This window comes from Ahaetulla prasina, chromosome 1 (assembly GCF_028640845.1).
Source record: "Ahaetulla prasina isolate Xishuangbanna chromosome 1, ASM2864084v1, whole genome shotgun sequence".
Taxonomy (NCBI): Eukaryota; Metazoa; Chordata; class Lepidosauria; order Squamata; family Colubridae; genus Ahaetulla; species Ahaetulla prasina.
The window spans coordinates 257,247,085-257,264,130 of record NC_080539.1 but is presented as its reverse complement, the minus strand read 5'-3'; the positions used below and the strand labels follow the sequence as shown (position 1 = coordinate 257,264,130).

The following is a 17,046-nucleotide window of genomic DNA, read 5'->3' as shown; positions in this document are numbered from 1 at the left end:
GTGCAAACTCCAGCCCGAAGCGTCAGGAAGCGAAGGCTGCATTACGTGCAAATGTGGCACGAAGGCAGGTACAGGGCCACTTATCTTCTGCACTCTCTGGTGACCCTCTTCCCCTTCCTCCTCTCACGATGCCCAGGATAGCTGTGGCTGAGCCAGGAGTGTGTGACACATGGGGAGACCCTTCCCAAGTAGTGCCAAAGCTCAGGAAAGGCACGCACTGGGCGGGCAGCAGCTTCCTTAAGGAGGGTCTCCCTGCACGTGCGCAAGCTCCCAGCTCAGCCACAGTTGGCCAGGAGGAGGGGGGAGAAAAGTGCCATGCACTATTGACAAGCACCCTAACTAAAAATGGCTGAAAATTTGTACAAGTAAGGTTCTGCTGATGAGGAACTCAGGTGAGATCGCCAGAGAAGACTTTAATTTTTATTTTTATTTTAATTTAAAGTCTCTGCCGATCTCAACTGAGCGGCAAGATCCTCAAAGGCTTTTTTTTACTTTTAAAGGCATGTTTCGGCTGAAGCAAAACCGGCTTTTAAAAGAAAAAAAAACAAACCTCTGCTGATGGTGCGGCTCAGCAGAGGCAGGGGGGCGGGGCCAGGGATTTTTGCTACTGGTCCTCCAAACCAGCCGCCGCCATCGCTACTGGATCACGCGAGCCGGTCCAAACCGGGAGCATTTCACCCCTGGTGTTTACTTGGAGCAAGGAAAGATGTTATTCTAATGTCCATTCCTTTTCTTCTCTTCTACAGGAAATGGCATGGACTCTGGCATATTATATCCGATTCTTTATTACCTTCAGCCCCATATTGGGATTCAAGAGTACTTTGGGATACTTCATTCTTGTGACGTACTGTTCATCATATGTACTGTTTTCTTTGTGTTTCACTATTCCTTCACAAACCCTGACTATTCTCTAGATTATCCTTTCTCAAACTTGTCTATGTGTAGATAGCCCATATGTATGGGCTTCCACTCTACCATTGGCAGTAATGGCTTTGTTGGCTGGGGAATTCTGGGAGTTGAGTTGAGTGCCCAGGCTGTGCAAGGCTGTTCTGAACTTATCCCCAAAAGTTCCCCTCATTTTTAGGACACCCAAACTCATTTTCTTTCTGTTGAGGACTGATGCACTTGCATTCATCACTTATTGACTGCAGCAGAGATCATTTTACAATCTGCATATGTGAATCAACCACCACATATATGCAAAGCATCAAAGAGGTCCTTCATTTTGAGTGACCCTTAGATGAAGTGCTGCTTCGATGTAACTCCATGAGGTGAAGCAGTCTTCAGTTCTAAGTGCCATATTGAATTGCCTGCCTCACAAGACAGTGGTTTTCTACAGGTTTGAGTACAGGGAGACAATGGGACTAGCCAACTTGTTCCCAATAGCTGCAGAATTTTTCAAAGGATACAGTTTACAAACAGCACTTTCTAATCACTTTCAGAAAATGCTGATTAATTACTTCTAAGCTATTAGAATGACAAGTCTGAAAATGTTGGATAAATTTGCCTTTCATTCTGAACAGAAGAAAGTTTTAATTATAAGCTTAAGAATTTAAAGAATCAGAAATAATCAGCCAAAAGTTAAAAATGATTTTGATCTTAGAAAGTAACTGATGAACTAAAAGTCCAGATAAAATTGGAACGTTAAAACTTTTATAATAAGATTTTGGAATTAATTATGAACTACAAGCAGCTTCGTGTGGAAAATAGATCCTGTTTTGGTTTTTACAGAATATAATACAAATGAGTAATTTAATGATTTCAAAAACTGGATACAAGACGGGACTAAAGATTTTAAGTAGAGTAAAGATATATAAGACTGCAGGATAGTACAAAATATTATGAAAATAAAAATACTTAAGGAGCCTTTTAAAAAACAGAATTAGAAAATAGTAGCCATAATATCAATAATGTCAGTAATGATGATGCTTTAATAGATAAACTATATCCAAAGCATTATTGAAGAAATGTCATTTTTAAAACAAATTTTCACAAAATGGTAGTGAAATTGGATTTACGACTGATTTAACTGACTTTGTGTGATAGGACAAAAAGAAATGAAGAAAAATAAAATCTTATGACAATATTTGAATGGACTAAAGATTAAGTAAAAGGAATGAATATAAAGTTGGCTTATTTGATCAATGTTAAAATAAGTTAATATCAATAATAAATTTTACTATTTCTGATTAGCTTTTTTGAACTTTCTGCTGACACAAGACCAAAAAGAATAATGTTTTATGAGTTAGTTTATAGATAAGATATGGGATGAAGAGATAAATGTTTGTAACTTTACAGAGGGTGAAGAGTTACTAAATTTGTTTATACTTATTGTGATGAAGGTTGGAAGTAGCCTCTTTATATGCTTCTTTTCTCTTTATTATATTACTTTTTTTTCTTTTTCCTTTAACTTTTTACTCCTTCTCTCTATTCTCTTTTATTCTTGGAGTTTATACTATCATTTAGAAATGATAAGGAGCATCATGAGGGCTAGAGGGAATAGCAAGAACAACCTCACCAATTTGTCTTGCTCTGAGAGGATCACCCATTTGCCATTATACATCTATCTGGGATATAGCCAAGCCAATCTGTAGTTTCTGTTCTGGATCAATTTCCATGGAATCTGGTCAACCTTCCAAGTATGTCCACTGACTCAGAAAGATTGGGGCTCCTGATCTTTGATTTGGATCTCACTCATTGTCATGGGGGCGGTATTTCAGTTGGACAAGTATTGGTTTCCAGAGAAAGGCATCATTAGGTCTAGTGCAGCAGTCCTCAACCTTTTTGGCTGTGCAGACCAATAGTGGTGCGTGGTGGTAGTGTGTGGTGGTGGTGGTGGCAGAGGGAGAGGGGATGGAGTCACACACTCAACCTAGTCCTGTGCATGTGCAAACAAAGCATCATACGCTTGCCTGTCGCTTCCATGGTCTGGTTTCCAACATGCAACAGACCAGTACCAGTCTAATGGTCTAGTGAATGACTTGCATTCTAAGCCTAGCAAATAAACCATTAAATTGTCTCATTGTTCTATTTTATGGCTGATTTGTGTAGATATTTTTTTATTTTTTATTTATTTATTTGTCACAACATCATACAAAAAGATTATATAGTATATACACATATAAACATATATAGGAAGAAGAAAAGAAAAACAATAGGACAGGAACAGTAGGCACGTTTGTGCGCTTATGCACGCCCCTTATGGTCCTCTTAGGAATGGGGTGAGGTCAATAGTAGAAAGTTTTTGGTTAAAGCTTTTAGGATTATGGGAAGAGACCACAGAGTCAGGTAAAGTATTCCAAGCACTGATGATTCTGTTGCAGAAGTCATATTTTCTGCAATCTAGATTAAAGCGGTTTACATTAAGTTTAAATCTATTGGTTGCCCTTGTATTATTGCAATTAAAGCTGAAGTAGTCTTTGACAGCAAGGACATTACACTTTGCCTCATTTCTGTCTCTCAGTCTTCTTGATAGTATCCTATTTACCTGGATAACACAGACGAATCATCTTCCTATGCACATTGATCATGATAAAAACATGGATTGGTTCTCTACACAGGTAAGACAGATCTCAAAGATAAAATTGATGGCTGTAATGTATATGATTAAAGTCTAGCCTGTCTATATAATTTTATTACATGCACAATAACTCACAGAACCATAATAATCCAATTACCACAGTATCAAACTATAATTTGCACATGTGAAAGCTAAATTCATTTTCAGAAGTTATTTTCATCTATTATTTTTGATAGCGCTTTTTCTATGGAATGATAAAGTTTGAACTGTGTTTAGAAATACTGTGCCTTTTCTTACAGATTATAATTGCCCTCACTTTTGTTGGACTTTATAAAAATGGAAATGAGATGAGCAGAACAAATATCCTTTGGCCTCATTTTAAGATAATAGCACTAACTGAAAGAGAAACAAGCCAGTGCAGGAATCATTTCTCTCTTTTCCATTCCCAGCATCAGGTTTTCATCCAGATCAGGACATCATTTTTAGAAAAGGAGGTCTGTGAGTTCAAATCTACCAGACAACTTGGTTCAGTCTGGAATAAGTAAGGGGAAGATTTTAAAGTAACTGTTGAAAAGAAATATTTCACAAAATGAAAAATAAACATTTTATTAGAATTACATTTTAATTCTGTCAGTTTGTAGTAGAAATCAAATCCAGAAAGCACACACAGAAAACTGATTCAGCTGGATTCATTAACCTCTTTATAAAAATAATAACAGATGAAGTATTTACAATACCAATAGTTGATTCTTCCAATGTGGTAGAAGTTAGAGGCTGAATACAAGGCAGAAGAGAACAGTTAGTTTCATTTCAGCGCAACAGACAAGCTTAGTTTCAGTTTCAATTATCTGCACAGACTCAGAAGCTGCAGACTAAGACATGCCCTGGCTCCAGTCTGTCTCAGCTCCCAATTAGCTGACTTAGTTGCTGACCTTCCTTGGCTGACCTTATTACTATGTCACTGCCAGTTCATGAATATTCTAACAAATTCTCTGTGTTTTCAAAACTGTACACTGGCGACTATCAGATTTGATACCAAATGAGTATTTAAACTCTACTATTAGGGTAATATAATTTAAGATTTCCAAAATTCAATATATTTGTCTAGAAATATTAGTTATATACCAATACATATATACAAACCAACATGAATATAAAAATAAATCATGGACAAATATAAATATCATGGACATTTGCTTGTTCTTCCTTTGTTCAGAGTATGTCTGGACTAAAACTTGTCTTTCTCTCTTCTCCCAGCTTCAGGCAACATGCAATGTGAATCAATCTTTTTTCAATGACTGGGTAACAGGGCACCTGAATTTTCAAATTGAGCACCAGTGAGTACTGATTTAGGGCAATAAGACAGATTTTAAGCTATCAGTGAGAAACTGCTTCATAGTTTGAATAGGACAAAAAGATAGTAAAGGATCACAACTTCTTTGCCTTCCTTTCTGCATATAGTCTCTTCCCTACGATGCCTCGGCACAACTTTTGGAAGGTGGCTCCTTTGGTGAAATCCATGTGTGCCAAACATGGTATTGAATATCAATCAAAACCTCTCTTCACTGGCTTTGCTGACATTGTGCAGTAAGTATCAGACTGCAAAGACTATCAGGCCAGAAGAGGAGTTGGGGATTTAGGAAACATTCAATATATAAAGGTTAGCCAAACAGCAAATCAAATGAAGGATCTGCATGTTTTTGCTCTCAAGAATAGGGGAAAGGAGAAAATGCAATTATATAAACATATTTTTGAGTGTGAAGATGTCAAGTGAACACTAAGTCCTCAGAAGTGATCTGGTATGTAAAGTATGAAACTGTTAATGAGGACCAAGATTTTGGATGTAAAATCAGAGGTGGTATTCAGCAGGTTCTGACCAGTTCTGGAGAACCTGTAGTTTTGAGTAGTTCGGGGCACCGGTAAATACTACCTCTGACTGGCCCTTCCCTTATCTATTCTCTGCCTCCCAAGTCCCAGCTGATCGGGAGGAAATGGGAATTTTGCAGTAACCTTCCCCTGGAGTGGGGTAGGAATGGAGCAGGTATGAAATCTACTTACCTTCCTTACTGGTTCAGAAGTGTCGCATACGTGTATGTCACATGCATGCGCAGACCTTCTGCGTATGCACAGAAGGTAAAAAACACATTATTTCCTGGTTAAAACCAGGAAGTAATGACACCCAGGAGGTTGGGCAGAGCTTCGCTCCGCCATCGCTACTGGATCGCCGAACCACTGGCCACGATCACTACCAGATCACCGGATCCGGTCAGAACTGGGAGCATTTCACCCCTGGAATGGAGATTTTACAGTATCCTTCCCCTGCCATGCCCACCAAGCCACGCCCACAGAACGGTAAAATTTTTTGAATCCCACCACTGATGTAAATCCTTTAAGAAAAAAAAAACAAGTTTAGTATCAGAAAGAGAGAAATGCTAGTCATTAAGCATATGTTCTATCATATGCTTCTTTCATAAAATTAGTTATTATTAAACAATTAGTTATCAGTTAACATCAAAGAGTGTTTCATACATGGTAAATCTCAACAATACTTGAGTGATCTTGAAAAAAGATAAGCAGCATCTAAGTTGGTAATTTTTTGATAGGAGCCATCAAGAAAAGGATGTAAGCTATACATTAAAGTTGCAAAAAACCTCTAGAAATAGGCAATAGGAAACAATTTTGATATTGCTAGCATGAAAATTACATGTCCAGGTGGCCTCCTGAAGATAGGCAGACTCTGTCCTCTCCCTACCACCATGTCCTTGCAATTTGGGTGCTTGGATAAGGTGCTACTTTATGATAATATCATAAGTCCATAAAACATCAATGCAAGCTAGAGATTCCCCAAACCCCCACAACTTTAACCTTAAACTGTCTACTGTTGACCTCACCCTATTCCTAAGAGGTCTGTAAGGGGCATGGATAGCCCACTAATATGCCCCGTTTATTCATATCCATTTCATGTATTCATAATCTTGTATATACTGTATTTTTCGGTGTATAAGACGCACCGGAGTATAAGATGCACCTTAATTTTATTATTATTATTTTTTTATTATTATTTATTTGATTTTTATACCGCCCTTCTCCCGAAGGACTCAGGGTGGTGTACAGGCAAAGTAAAAAACAGACAATACAATATACAATTTAAAATGCAAGTTAAAAAACTTATTATAATTGGCCTAAAAACTTTAAAATATATAAAAAACTAAAACCCCATTTAAAATTAGTGATAGAAAATTTTGGGGGAGGAAAACAAGAAAAAAAGAATTCTGCCTCTGCCTATCAGCATCAGGATCAGCCATGTCCAGACTTCCACTTGATTTTGATAACGAGCAGCACAATTATCTGTTTAAAACAAATCCTATAACTCTACATGCGTTTAACTGGAATGAGTGGGGTGGGGGATGATTTTCATGGGCGCAGAAGGGAGACTTGGCACCGAAGGCTCTGCTCCCAAGATGCCCCCATCTTCCTACCTATAGCTCTGGGGGGGAAGGTCGGAGCACAGCCTGAGGAACAAACCACTTCAGGACGGTCGGGGGGGGGGCGGATCTGCCCAGCAACTTTGGCAGACAAGGTGGGCCCCACGGTTCGCGGCTGGTCACCCCTCTGGATTTTCTGATTCCAAAGGAAAGCGTTTTTGGGCAGCAGCCCCATGATCCCCTTCCTGATTCCAAAGGTGGGGTGTGCAGAGGCAAAAAAAAGTGCTTCACGTTTTAGAGGCAGGTCTGGCCAGGAGGAAAGAGGTGAGTCTTCTTAGAAGGAGGACGAGGGTGCGCAGCTCTGCAATGTGCAACTGTTGTGCCTTGCTCGCCCCCCTCGCCGCAGCCGGGCCCTTCTCATCTCCTGCCAGACACTGATAGTACAGAAGAATGTCCTAGCATGCCTCCAGCCCCCAGTCCTGGCACCATGCCTGGAGAAACTGAGCAAACAAACCTCCCTCCGATAGCATGTGCGCCTGAAGCCAGCCATGAGCTGGGATTACCGGCAGCTGGGGACGAAATGATGCAGTGGACAGATCCTCGCTTCCAGAGAATGGAGAGGCGACATCAGCAAAAGGAAGGGAGGGGCAGGCCTGGATAAGTGCTGAGTCATGGAGCCACACCCCATGGCCTATATAAAGGATCTGCTTTCTGGCATTCTCTGAGTCAGGCAAAGTCTAATCTGGATTGCTGAAGTCACACCTTGGATTCCTGCCTGCCCTGAGGACTCTGATAGGACTTTGGCAGAGCTGCAGAGGCACGCTTGATACGGACTTCCCCTACCCGGCCATCAGAGGAGGAGTGGGACACGACAGCAGCAGGAAGGAGCACTTTCAGGCGGCAGCGCTGCGATCCCCTCCTCAAATCCAAAATGGTTCCTGGTTCCCTGCAGCACATTGCAGGGGAACTGGCTTCGGCGTAAAACGTGGCTCTGAAATTTGCCTTGGGGAATGGGGCCAATGGGCAGCGGTGGCTGGAAAGGAAGGACGTTTCACGGCTCCCGCTCGGCTCAGCTCCTGGCCATAGAGAGGGCTTAGGCAGTGGCGGCAGCAGTGGTTCCTCACGTTGCTGGGGAGTGAAGTCATCGTGACCATTGCCTAGCCTGAGCTGCCCGCTGGGTGACCAGAAGGGTGACCGGCCACGAACCATGGGGCCCGCCTTCTTCACCAAAGCCGCCAGGCAGATCCCCCCTCTCAAGTGTCCTGAAGAGATTTGTTCCTCGGTTGTGCCCCGGCCCAGATCCCTGCCGCCTGCAACTACCAGAAAATGTTCAAAGGGTGGGGGCTAGAGGGTGGGCAGGGCTACATTCAGCATATAAGACACACCCAGATTTTCACCCTCTTTTTGGGGGTAAAAAGGTGCGTCTTATACACCGAAAAATAAGGTACTTATATCTATTATCTTATACATGCTTGACAAAACAAACAAATAAATAAAATAAATAAACTATCAAGACATGTCAAATACTTAAAAGGAGAAACAACAATCACTGAGAGATTTTTGTGCTGCCCACTCTGTTTTCAATGTACTGTACTTATTCTGAATTCAACCCTTTGCTTGAATCAGAGGCATGATTTTTCTGAATAGGTTTTAATTCTCATAGCAATGAAGCAGCACTTACTTTCCATTTTGTTTTTTTCCCCAGTTCCTTGAAGATTGCTGGTGAAATCTGGTTCAAAGCATATCATGGTGAACAGAAAATACAAAATCCTAAAATCTGCCTTCAACAAGAGGAGTGAAAAGACATGATGGCTCTGGGATGGACCTGACAGGCATCAGGCATAGAAAACCTAAAGTAATTTGTGGATGAAAGAGAATGCTGGAGAGGCTTTTGGTCTCAGCTGAACTTTTGGCATAGTCCTAATGAATATAAGCATTGCAAGCAATACATATTTTCTTTCCTGCTTCTGAGTCTTGGATGCACCATAAAGATGTAGGAAAGTTTCTCAAAAATGTTCATTGAATTGTTTTGTTGCTGGTTTATTTTTCCACTTGATGCCTCTTTTGCAATGGTCAGAAAAATAAACTTAATAGCTATTAATAGTGGATCCTGGATTAGGGAATGAGACTAAGCCATATCAGCTGATACAAAACATACCAAAGATGCTAAGAAACCACGCCATGTTTCTCCCATTTTGTTTCATCATTTGGAGACTCCAAATTACTTACCTGATGCCTATCCTGCCCAGAGCTTCCAGTGCTAAAATAAATATTAATATTTCTTCATTAATAAAAAGAGAAATAAAAAAGTATCGTGTACCAACATAGAAATTATATATCTCACAAAGATGACCATGCATGATTATGGTCCTTGGGTTGGGAACTGAGGTGGGTTCAGCAGGTTCTGACCAGTTCTGGAGAACCGGTAGTGGAAATTTTGAGTAGTTCGGAGAACCGGTAGTAAAAATTCTGACTGGCCTTACCCCCATCTATTCTCTGCCTCCCAAGTCCCAGCTGATTGGGAGGAAATGGGGATTTTGCAGTAATCTTCCCCTGGATTGGGGAGGGAATGGAGATTTTACAGTATCCTTCCCCTGCCACGCCCACCAAGCCACACCCACAGAACCGGTAGTAAAAAAATTTGAAAACCACCACTGGTTGGGAAGGGTGACAGAAATACAAACTGAGAAATGGGAGCCAGAACTTCAATAACAAACTCATATAAAGCCAAAATTAAGAAGATAGCAACAGACTGCAAATGCTACCTTTGCAAAGAACGTAAAGAAACAATGGACCATATAGTTAGCTTCTGCAAAATTACACAGACTGCCAACAAAATACAGCATGAAAAAGTAGCAACAAGGATGCATTGGAATGTTTGCAAGAAATACTATCTGCTTGCAAGCAAGACCTGGTGGGATCATAAAATAGACCAAGTAGTAGAAAAACATAGAAACTGAAGTGCTCTGGGACTTTAGAATATAAATAGACAAGCACCTGCCACATAACACTGCAGACTTAAGAATTATTGATAAGAAAGACAAAAAAAGTCTGGATAGCAGATGTAGCAGAATCTGGAGACAGCAGAATAGAAGAGAAAGAATTGGAGAAAATCACAAAATAGCAATTAGCACTTAGACTTATATATCACTATATAGCTCTTTACAGCCCTCACTAAGCAATTTACAGAGTTAGTATACTGCCCCCAACAATCTGGGTCCTCATTTTACCGACTTCAGAAGTATGGAAGGTTGAGTTAATCTTGAACCAGTCACGATCAAACTCCTGGCAGTGGGCAGAGTTAGCCTGCAATACTGCATTCTAACCACTGCGCCACCAGGGCTCTTATAAAAGACAAAACACAAAGACCTGCATATGGAAGTAGAATGACTGTAGCAAAAGAAAGCAAAGATAATACCAATAGTAATAGGAGCCTTGGATGCAATCCCAAAACTTCTGAAGCACTATTTGAATACCATCAGTATTGACAAAATCACCATTAGCCAATTGAAAAAGGCAGCTTTATATGGAAAAGGTTACATCCTGCAAAGAAACCTTTAATCCTATTAAACAACAATCTCTGTCTATTCCAGGTCCTTGGGAAGGACTTGATATGTGGATAAAAAATAAAAATCCAATCTAAACATCTGGCTGACTGTGCAACCAACCATAATAATGTCAAACAGTTGAAAAACAAATGACACACATTCTGCAATATTAGCAAAACTAGATGTTTTAGAAATATGCTCCTTTATTTCCAAAATCATCCTATACAGGTAATCCTCCAATTACAACCATTTGTTTAGTGACTATTCGAAGTTACAATGTCACTGAAAAAAGTGACTGATTACCATTTTTCACATTTACACCTATTTATTTATTTATTTATTTATTTATTTATTTATTTATTTATCAAATTTTTATACCGCCCTTCTCCCAAAGGACTCAGGGCGGTGTACAGCCAAAAATAAGAAACAAAATATATACAATTAAAACCAACAATTAAAAACATAGCAAATTACAAAGGCTGATAATTTAAAAATTTAAATTTAGATTTAAAATTTTAAAAATATTAATAAAACCCCAATTTAAAATCAAAACTATTATGCCAGTATTATTGCATCATCTCTGTGGTCATGTCATCAACATTCAGATACTTGACAACTGGCATGTATCTATGAGGGCTGTTGTGTCCCAGGGTCATGTGATCACCATTTGTAACTTTCCCAGCCAGCTCCCGACAAGCAAAGTCAATGGGGAAGCCAGATTCACTTAACAACCATGTTACTAACTTAACAATTGCAGTGATTCACTCAACAACTGTGGCAAGAAAGGTCATAAAATGGGGCAAAAATCACTTAACAACTATCTAGAGCCAAAGTGGCGCACTGGTTAGAGTGCAGTACTGCAGGCTACTTCAACTGACTGTTAGCTGCAGTTTAGCTATTTAAATCTCACCAGGCCCAAAATTGACTCAGCCTTCCATCCTTCTGAGGTGGGTAAAATGAGGAGCCAGATTGCTGGGGGCAATATGCTGACTCTGTAAACCACTTAGAGAGGGCTGTAAAAGCACTGTGAAGCAGTATATAAGTCTAAGTGCTATTGCTATTGTAATCTTGCTTAGTGATGGAAAATTTGTACTCAACTGTGGTATAAAACAAGGACTACCTGTAACATTTCTGAAATCTATTCTGTGTTTCTTAATCTAAATGGCTGCTTTTAAGAGTTAAAAAGATGAGATTTATTTTTAGAAATGCAGTACCAATTTAGCTCTTTTTTCTCATCAAATCCTTATATTGAACACAAGAGGTCAGCAAAGAGCTAGAGAACTGCTATTTACAGTTTTATACATATTCATTTTAGATTTTTAAACCTTATCCACTTTGGAACATAGGAAGACAAGGAAGGAGCTGAAGACAGAGAGGCTTTTACTAATATAATTTCCAAAGTTTTGCCATTTAAATACATTATACAGGTAATCTCAACTTGCAACTGTAGTTGAGCCCAGAATTATGCAGGACATCGTGACCAGCATTTTTGTAGTGGTCAATGAAGGAGGCAGTCATAAAACTAACCCATTGGTCTGCATGGACTGCAATAATTTCAGTCATGTGACCACCTGATGTGGACTGCAATAAATTGCAAGTCATGTGACCACATAAGAGCTATAAATACAGGCCAGTTGCTTGGCGCCCAAAATACAATCTACATGATTGTAGAGAGGAGGCTCATCAGAACTTCGAATCTGGGTCATAATTAAAATTTTATTGCAAGAAGATTCTGGTAGAAAGAGTAGTGAGACAGCTTAAAGGCAAACAATTGCCCTTTCATTTAATAAGCTCCCTACGTCTCCCACGTCTCCCCAATTATCTAAATTCTTTAAATGCAGTCCATGCACTATGGACTACTCTAATTCATCTTGGCTAGCTGACAAACCATGCTGAGATTTGTGTGCGCCATGCTATATAGTAATAAATCAGTCAGTACGGAATCATTTCCTCCCGCATGCTACTCTGACTGCTAAGTCTAATAATACCCTACCTGGTACTGTAGACACATGTTGAAAATGAAGAAACTCTTGCCTTTGGCTCTGTATGCAAAGATTCTGTCCAGTGTCTCGAAAAATAGAGAAGGTAGAATAGATACATTAGCACACCTCTCATTGGTTTCTGAGACGTGCAAGATAACTTGTCAGCAAAGGTATCACTTGTAGTTTGAGGAACCAAGCATTATCAATGAAACTTCTCTTTGTGAGCAAAATGAGTTTTCTAATATAAAACATTAAACCATTAGACTAATATCCTATCCTGAAATAATTGTGGAACAACGAATACTTGGATTTCTGCACTGGACAATCAAATTAAGATTCTAATTAAGTTGCTAAAGGATAATGCATAGTATATAATGCAGCTGATAAAATCGTAGCTTGCTTAGATTTTTTTTTTTCATGTATTCATAACAGCAATAGCATTTAGACTTATATACCACTTCATAGTGCTTTTACAGTCCTCTCTAAACAGTTTACAGAGTCAGCATATTGCCCCCAACAATCTGAGTCCTCATTTTACCGACCTCAGAAGGATGAAAGACTGAGTCAACCTTGAGCCGGTGAGATTTGAACTGCCGAACTGCAGCTGGCAGTCAGCTGAAGTAGCCCGCAGTGCTGCATTCTAACCACTGCGCCACCGTGGCTCTTTAATGCATATTAAATCATGTTTTTTTCCATGCCATTATTAGCTTTTCTCAGTTATATTGAGAAATATATATCAAAATTATTCAAGTAAGAGTTAGAAATTTTAAGAAAGTATTATGAAAGAAATTTGTGGGTTAAGGTGCATTTTTGTGAGAACTGATGAATAACTTGAACTTCTAATTCCTCTCTTAAGGAATTTCATATTTACATTCCTGAATTTTTACCCAGGTATTACCAATGATAGGATTGATGAAGCGATCAAAATAATAAAGTTGTTAGATTGCAGACAATTTTTTCTCATACTATAACTCTCTTCAGTGTCTTTTTATAACTGTCATAATGTTTAGATTGCTAATTATTAAGCATATTTATCATCTCATTTTATTGATTATAACTGTAAATTCTCACTGAGAGTTCATCTAACTGTAAGCTGCCCAGAGTTACCCTATGGTAAAAAGAGGGGTCCTTTATAAGGCCCCACCAGAACTTTCCAAATTGGTTTTCAGGTCTTTGGTGTGGGGAAAGAGAGAAAAGGAGGAGAGTTAGGTTAGCACTAGAACTGATTTTTTTTTTTTTGAAAGAGCTCTAATCTTGTACTTAAACATGGGACAGTAAGTTAATTAAACCAGGAAAGAAAGCTGTTACTGCCAACTGTGTGTTATTGATTTTGCCTCTAGTAAAGTCATTATAGATTTGTGCTACTTCCACTAAGAAGGGATTTTATGTAGCTGTAATTTTTACTATTTATATTATGTTGTGGAGTGGAGTGGAGTGGAGTGGAGAGCAGGGAGGAATAGTTTGCCTATCCTACAGGATTCTTCTAGATCAGGGGTATCAAACTCAAGGCCCACGGGCTGGAGGCGTGCTTAAATCTGGCCCCTGGGGCTGGCCTGGAAATAGCAGGTGCCTCTACCTGCCAAAACGGGGTGCAGGGGGCCACACGTGCCCCCTGCACCCCATTTTTTGACTGGATGGATGGCCTCCTGCAGCACTCTGGCAGCCAAAACGGGGCACGGGGAGGCATGTCTGGATGGCCTCTTGCAGCACTCTGCAGCACAGCCTCCCCGTGCCCCATTTTGGCCGGCAGGGTCCATCATGTCTCCCCACTGCCCCCCAACCAGCCCACAGAAGAGAACTACAATGTTGATCCAGCCCTTGAAGAAATCCAGTTTGATACCCGTTCTAGATGCTGCCAACTACAGCCATCCATTGCCACCCAGCACTGCCATTCTCTTACAGCACTATTTGAGGATAGAGCATACTGTTTATCTATATTAAGAATAATTTGCAATAATATTCTTTCTATTTGCTTGCTTTTTTTCTTTTAAAATTTATACTGGCACCTAAATTTATGTAACTTAGTAACATAGAAATCTGCATCTTATTTTTGAACATAATTAATATACAGCCCAAGATCAATTGTGTGTGCCTTTGAAGCAATAGTATTGATTTAAACTGTTAAATGAATCCAATGTCATGCTTCTATCAAATAATAATTATTTCTAATCAAATAATAAAAGAGGATGTATTTCGTTTCCTATACAAATCTTAAAATACATAAATATAAAAATGTTTATTGTTGACAAATATGATACTCACACTGATACTTCCTCTTCCTGAGGAATTGTGTGTACACAGCTATTCAAACAAGGAACATTTTCATTTATAAAATGCCTTGTAGCCTACTGTCACTAAAAAGATTAAATACTTCACAGTGGTTTATGATCCACTGGCTATAGGCATATATAAATCTGCTGAAATACAATGATACATTCTCAGCTATATAAGAACTTAGTTTGTAGTGACAAGTCTGAAGCATTTGACATAGATTTTGCTCCTCCTCAGAGTTCCTATTAAAATTAATGGCAAAGCAGCTTCCAGTTATTTAGCATACTCTTCTCTAATAGTGCACCACTTGAAAATTTTCCATGATGTCTTGCTTGCTTTTTCTTTTAAAATTTATACTGGCACCTAAATTTATGTAACTTAGTAACATAGAAATCTGCATCTTATTTTTGAACATAATTAATATACAGCCCAAGATCAATTGTGTGTGCCTTTGAAGCAATAGTATTGATTTAAACTGTTAAATGAATCCAATGTCATGCTTCTATCAAATAATAATTATTTCTAATCAAATAATAAAAGAGGATGTATTTTGTTTCCTATACAAATCTTAAAATACATAAATATAAAAATGTTTATTGTTGACAAATATGATACTCACACTGATACTTCCTCTTCCTGAGGAATTGTGTGTACACAGCTATTCAAACAAGGAACATTTTCATTTATAAAATGCCTTGTAGCCTACTGTCACTAAAAAGATTAAATACTTCACAGTGGTTTATGATCCACTGGCTATAGGCATATATAAATCTGCTGAAATACAATGATACATTCTCAGCTATATAAGAACTTAGTTTGTAGTGACAAGTCTGAAGCATTTGACATAGATTTTGCTCCTCCTCAGAGTTCCTATTAAAATTAATGGCAAAGCAGCTTCCAGTTATTTAGCATACTCTTCTCTAATAGTGCACCACTTGAAAATTTTCCATGATGTCTTGCTTGCTTTTTTTTAAGTAAATATCTGGGATATCCTCTTGAAAAAAACTAGATGAGGTTGGGATTTGGGGGGGGGGTTGTGTCACATTTTTAAACATACCAACTTATTTGGCTCCTCAGTTTCACGATTATATAACATATTTTTTTAGTGTACAGACTCTCTGTTCCTGAAAGAATATCACCCTAGTACTAATGAGACCTAATCATTGTGAATTTATTTATTTAAAATATTTATATAGATGCTATATAATCTTCTAACAAATTCTGGGTGGCTCCCAATCAAAAGTTAAAAAACATGAAAAACAACAGAGACATGGCACCAAGTCAACATTGCTTAGTCTTGATCTTAAGTATATGAGCATTCTGCCACAGAGCTGATCTTTGGATTTTGACTTCTGCTACTGTAGTTTGGAAATGCATTTCCAACCAGAGAATATTCTAGGATGAGTCTTCATAAATGTGCCCTTTGAAGGAAGACACATTTAGAAATACTGCTTCTGTCAAACCTGGTTACAATTCTTTTAACCCTAGAATGTAGAAAGTAGAATGACGGATAGCTCAGGCTGGTAAGGCCTGTTATTAAGAACACAAAGCCTGCAATTACTGCAGGTTCAAGCCCGGCCCAAGGTTGACTCAGCCTTCCATCCTTTATAAGGTAGGTAAAATGAGGACCCAGATTGTTGGGGGGGCAATAAGTTGACTTTGTAAAAATATACAAATAGAATGAGACTATTGCCCTATACCCTGTAAGCCGCCCTGAGTCTTCGGAGAAGGGCGGGGTATAAATGTAAACAACTTATGACAACTTCTGCGCATGTCCAAGATGGCGCCGCCCTGCTGATCGGGGGCGCGGCGACGGGCCTTTCCAGGCTCTTTTTGGGTCTGGGGGGGGGCCTTAATACCATCATAGGCCCCCGCCCTGATGGAGGAAGATTCAGCCACCCGTAAATAGGGTGGCTGGGCGCTATGCGACTCCGCGGGGCGTTGGGAGAAGCCCCGGAGTCACGGCGGAGTCACGGCGCCCCAGAGGGAATCCTGGCGGCCTAGCGGCCTGCCGAGCCGCCGCCAGCCTTTTTCGGCGGTTTGGCGGCGGCGGCGGCGGCGGGAGGTAGAGGGGCGTTGGCAGCGCCCCCTGGACTCCTGCCTGGAAGACTTGGCCAGTGGAAGTTGAGGTTTGAGTTTGGGCGTCTCCGGTGGCGATGGGAGGAGCCCGGGGGGGGCTGCGCCCCAATGAAGATCTGGAGGGCCGCCCGGGCTCCATCGGCCCTTCGAACCTGCGGTGGCGAGGGCGGCGGCCTGGCCCTTCCCTCTCCGTCGGGCGTTGTCACCGGTGAGCCCTGGGT

The 17,046-nt window shown here is 39.9% G+C and overlaps 1 protein-coding gene across 1 annotated transcript in view; it reads left to right on the top strand.

Annotated features, from left to right (window-relative positions):
- Nucleotides 1-9,200, top strand: part of LOC131184372 (acyl-CoA (8-3)-desaturase-like) — a 37,599-nt gene extending 28,399 nt beyond the window's left edge. Inside the window, exons 8-12 of the mRNA XM_058155570.1 lie at nucleotides 747-844; nucleotides 3,464-3,560; nucleotides 4,778-4,857; nucleotides 4,982-5,107; nucleotides 8,651-9,200. Coding sequence (XP_058011553.1) covers nucleotides 747-844; nucleotides 3,464-3,560; nucleotides 4,778-4,857; nucleotides 4,982-5,107; nucleotides 8,651-8,744 — 495 coding nt within the window. The 3' untranslated portion in view covers nucleotides 8,745-9,200. The remainder of the gene's footprint in view (nucleotides 1-746; nucleotides 845-3,463; nucleotides 3,561-4,777; nucleotides 4,858-4,981; nucleotides 5,108-8,650) is intronic.
- Nucleotides 9,201-17,046: the final 7,846 nt, after the last annotated feature.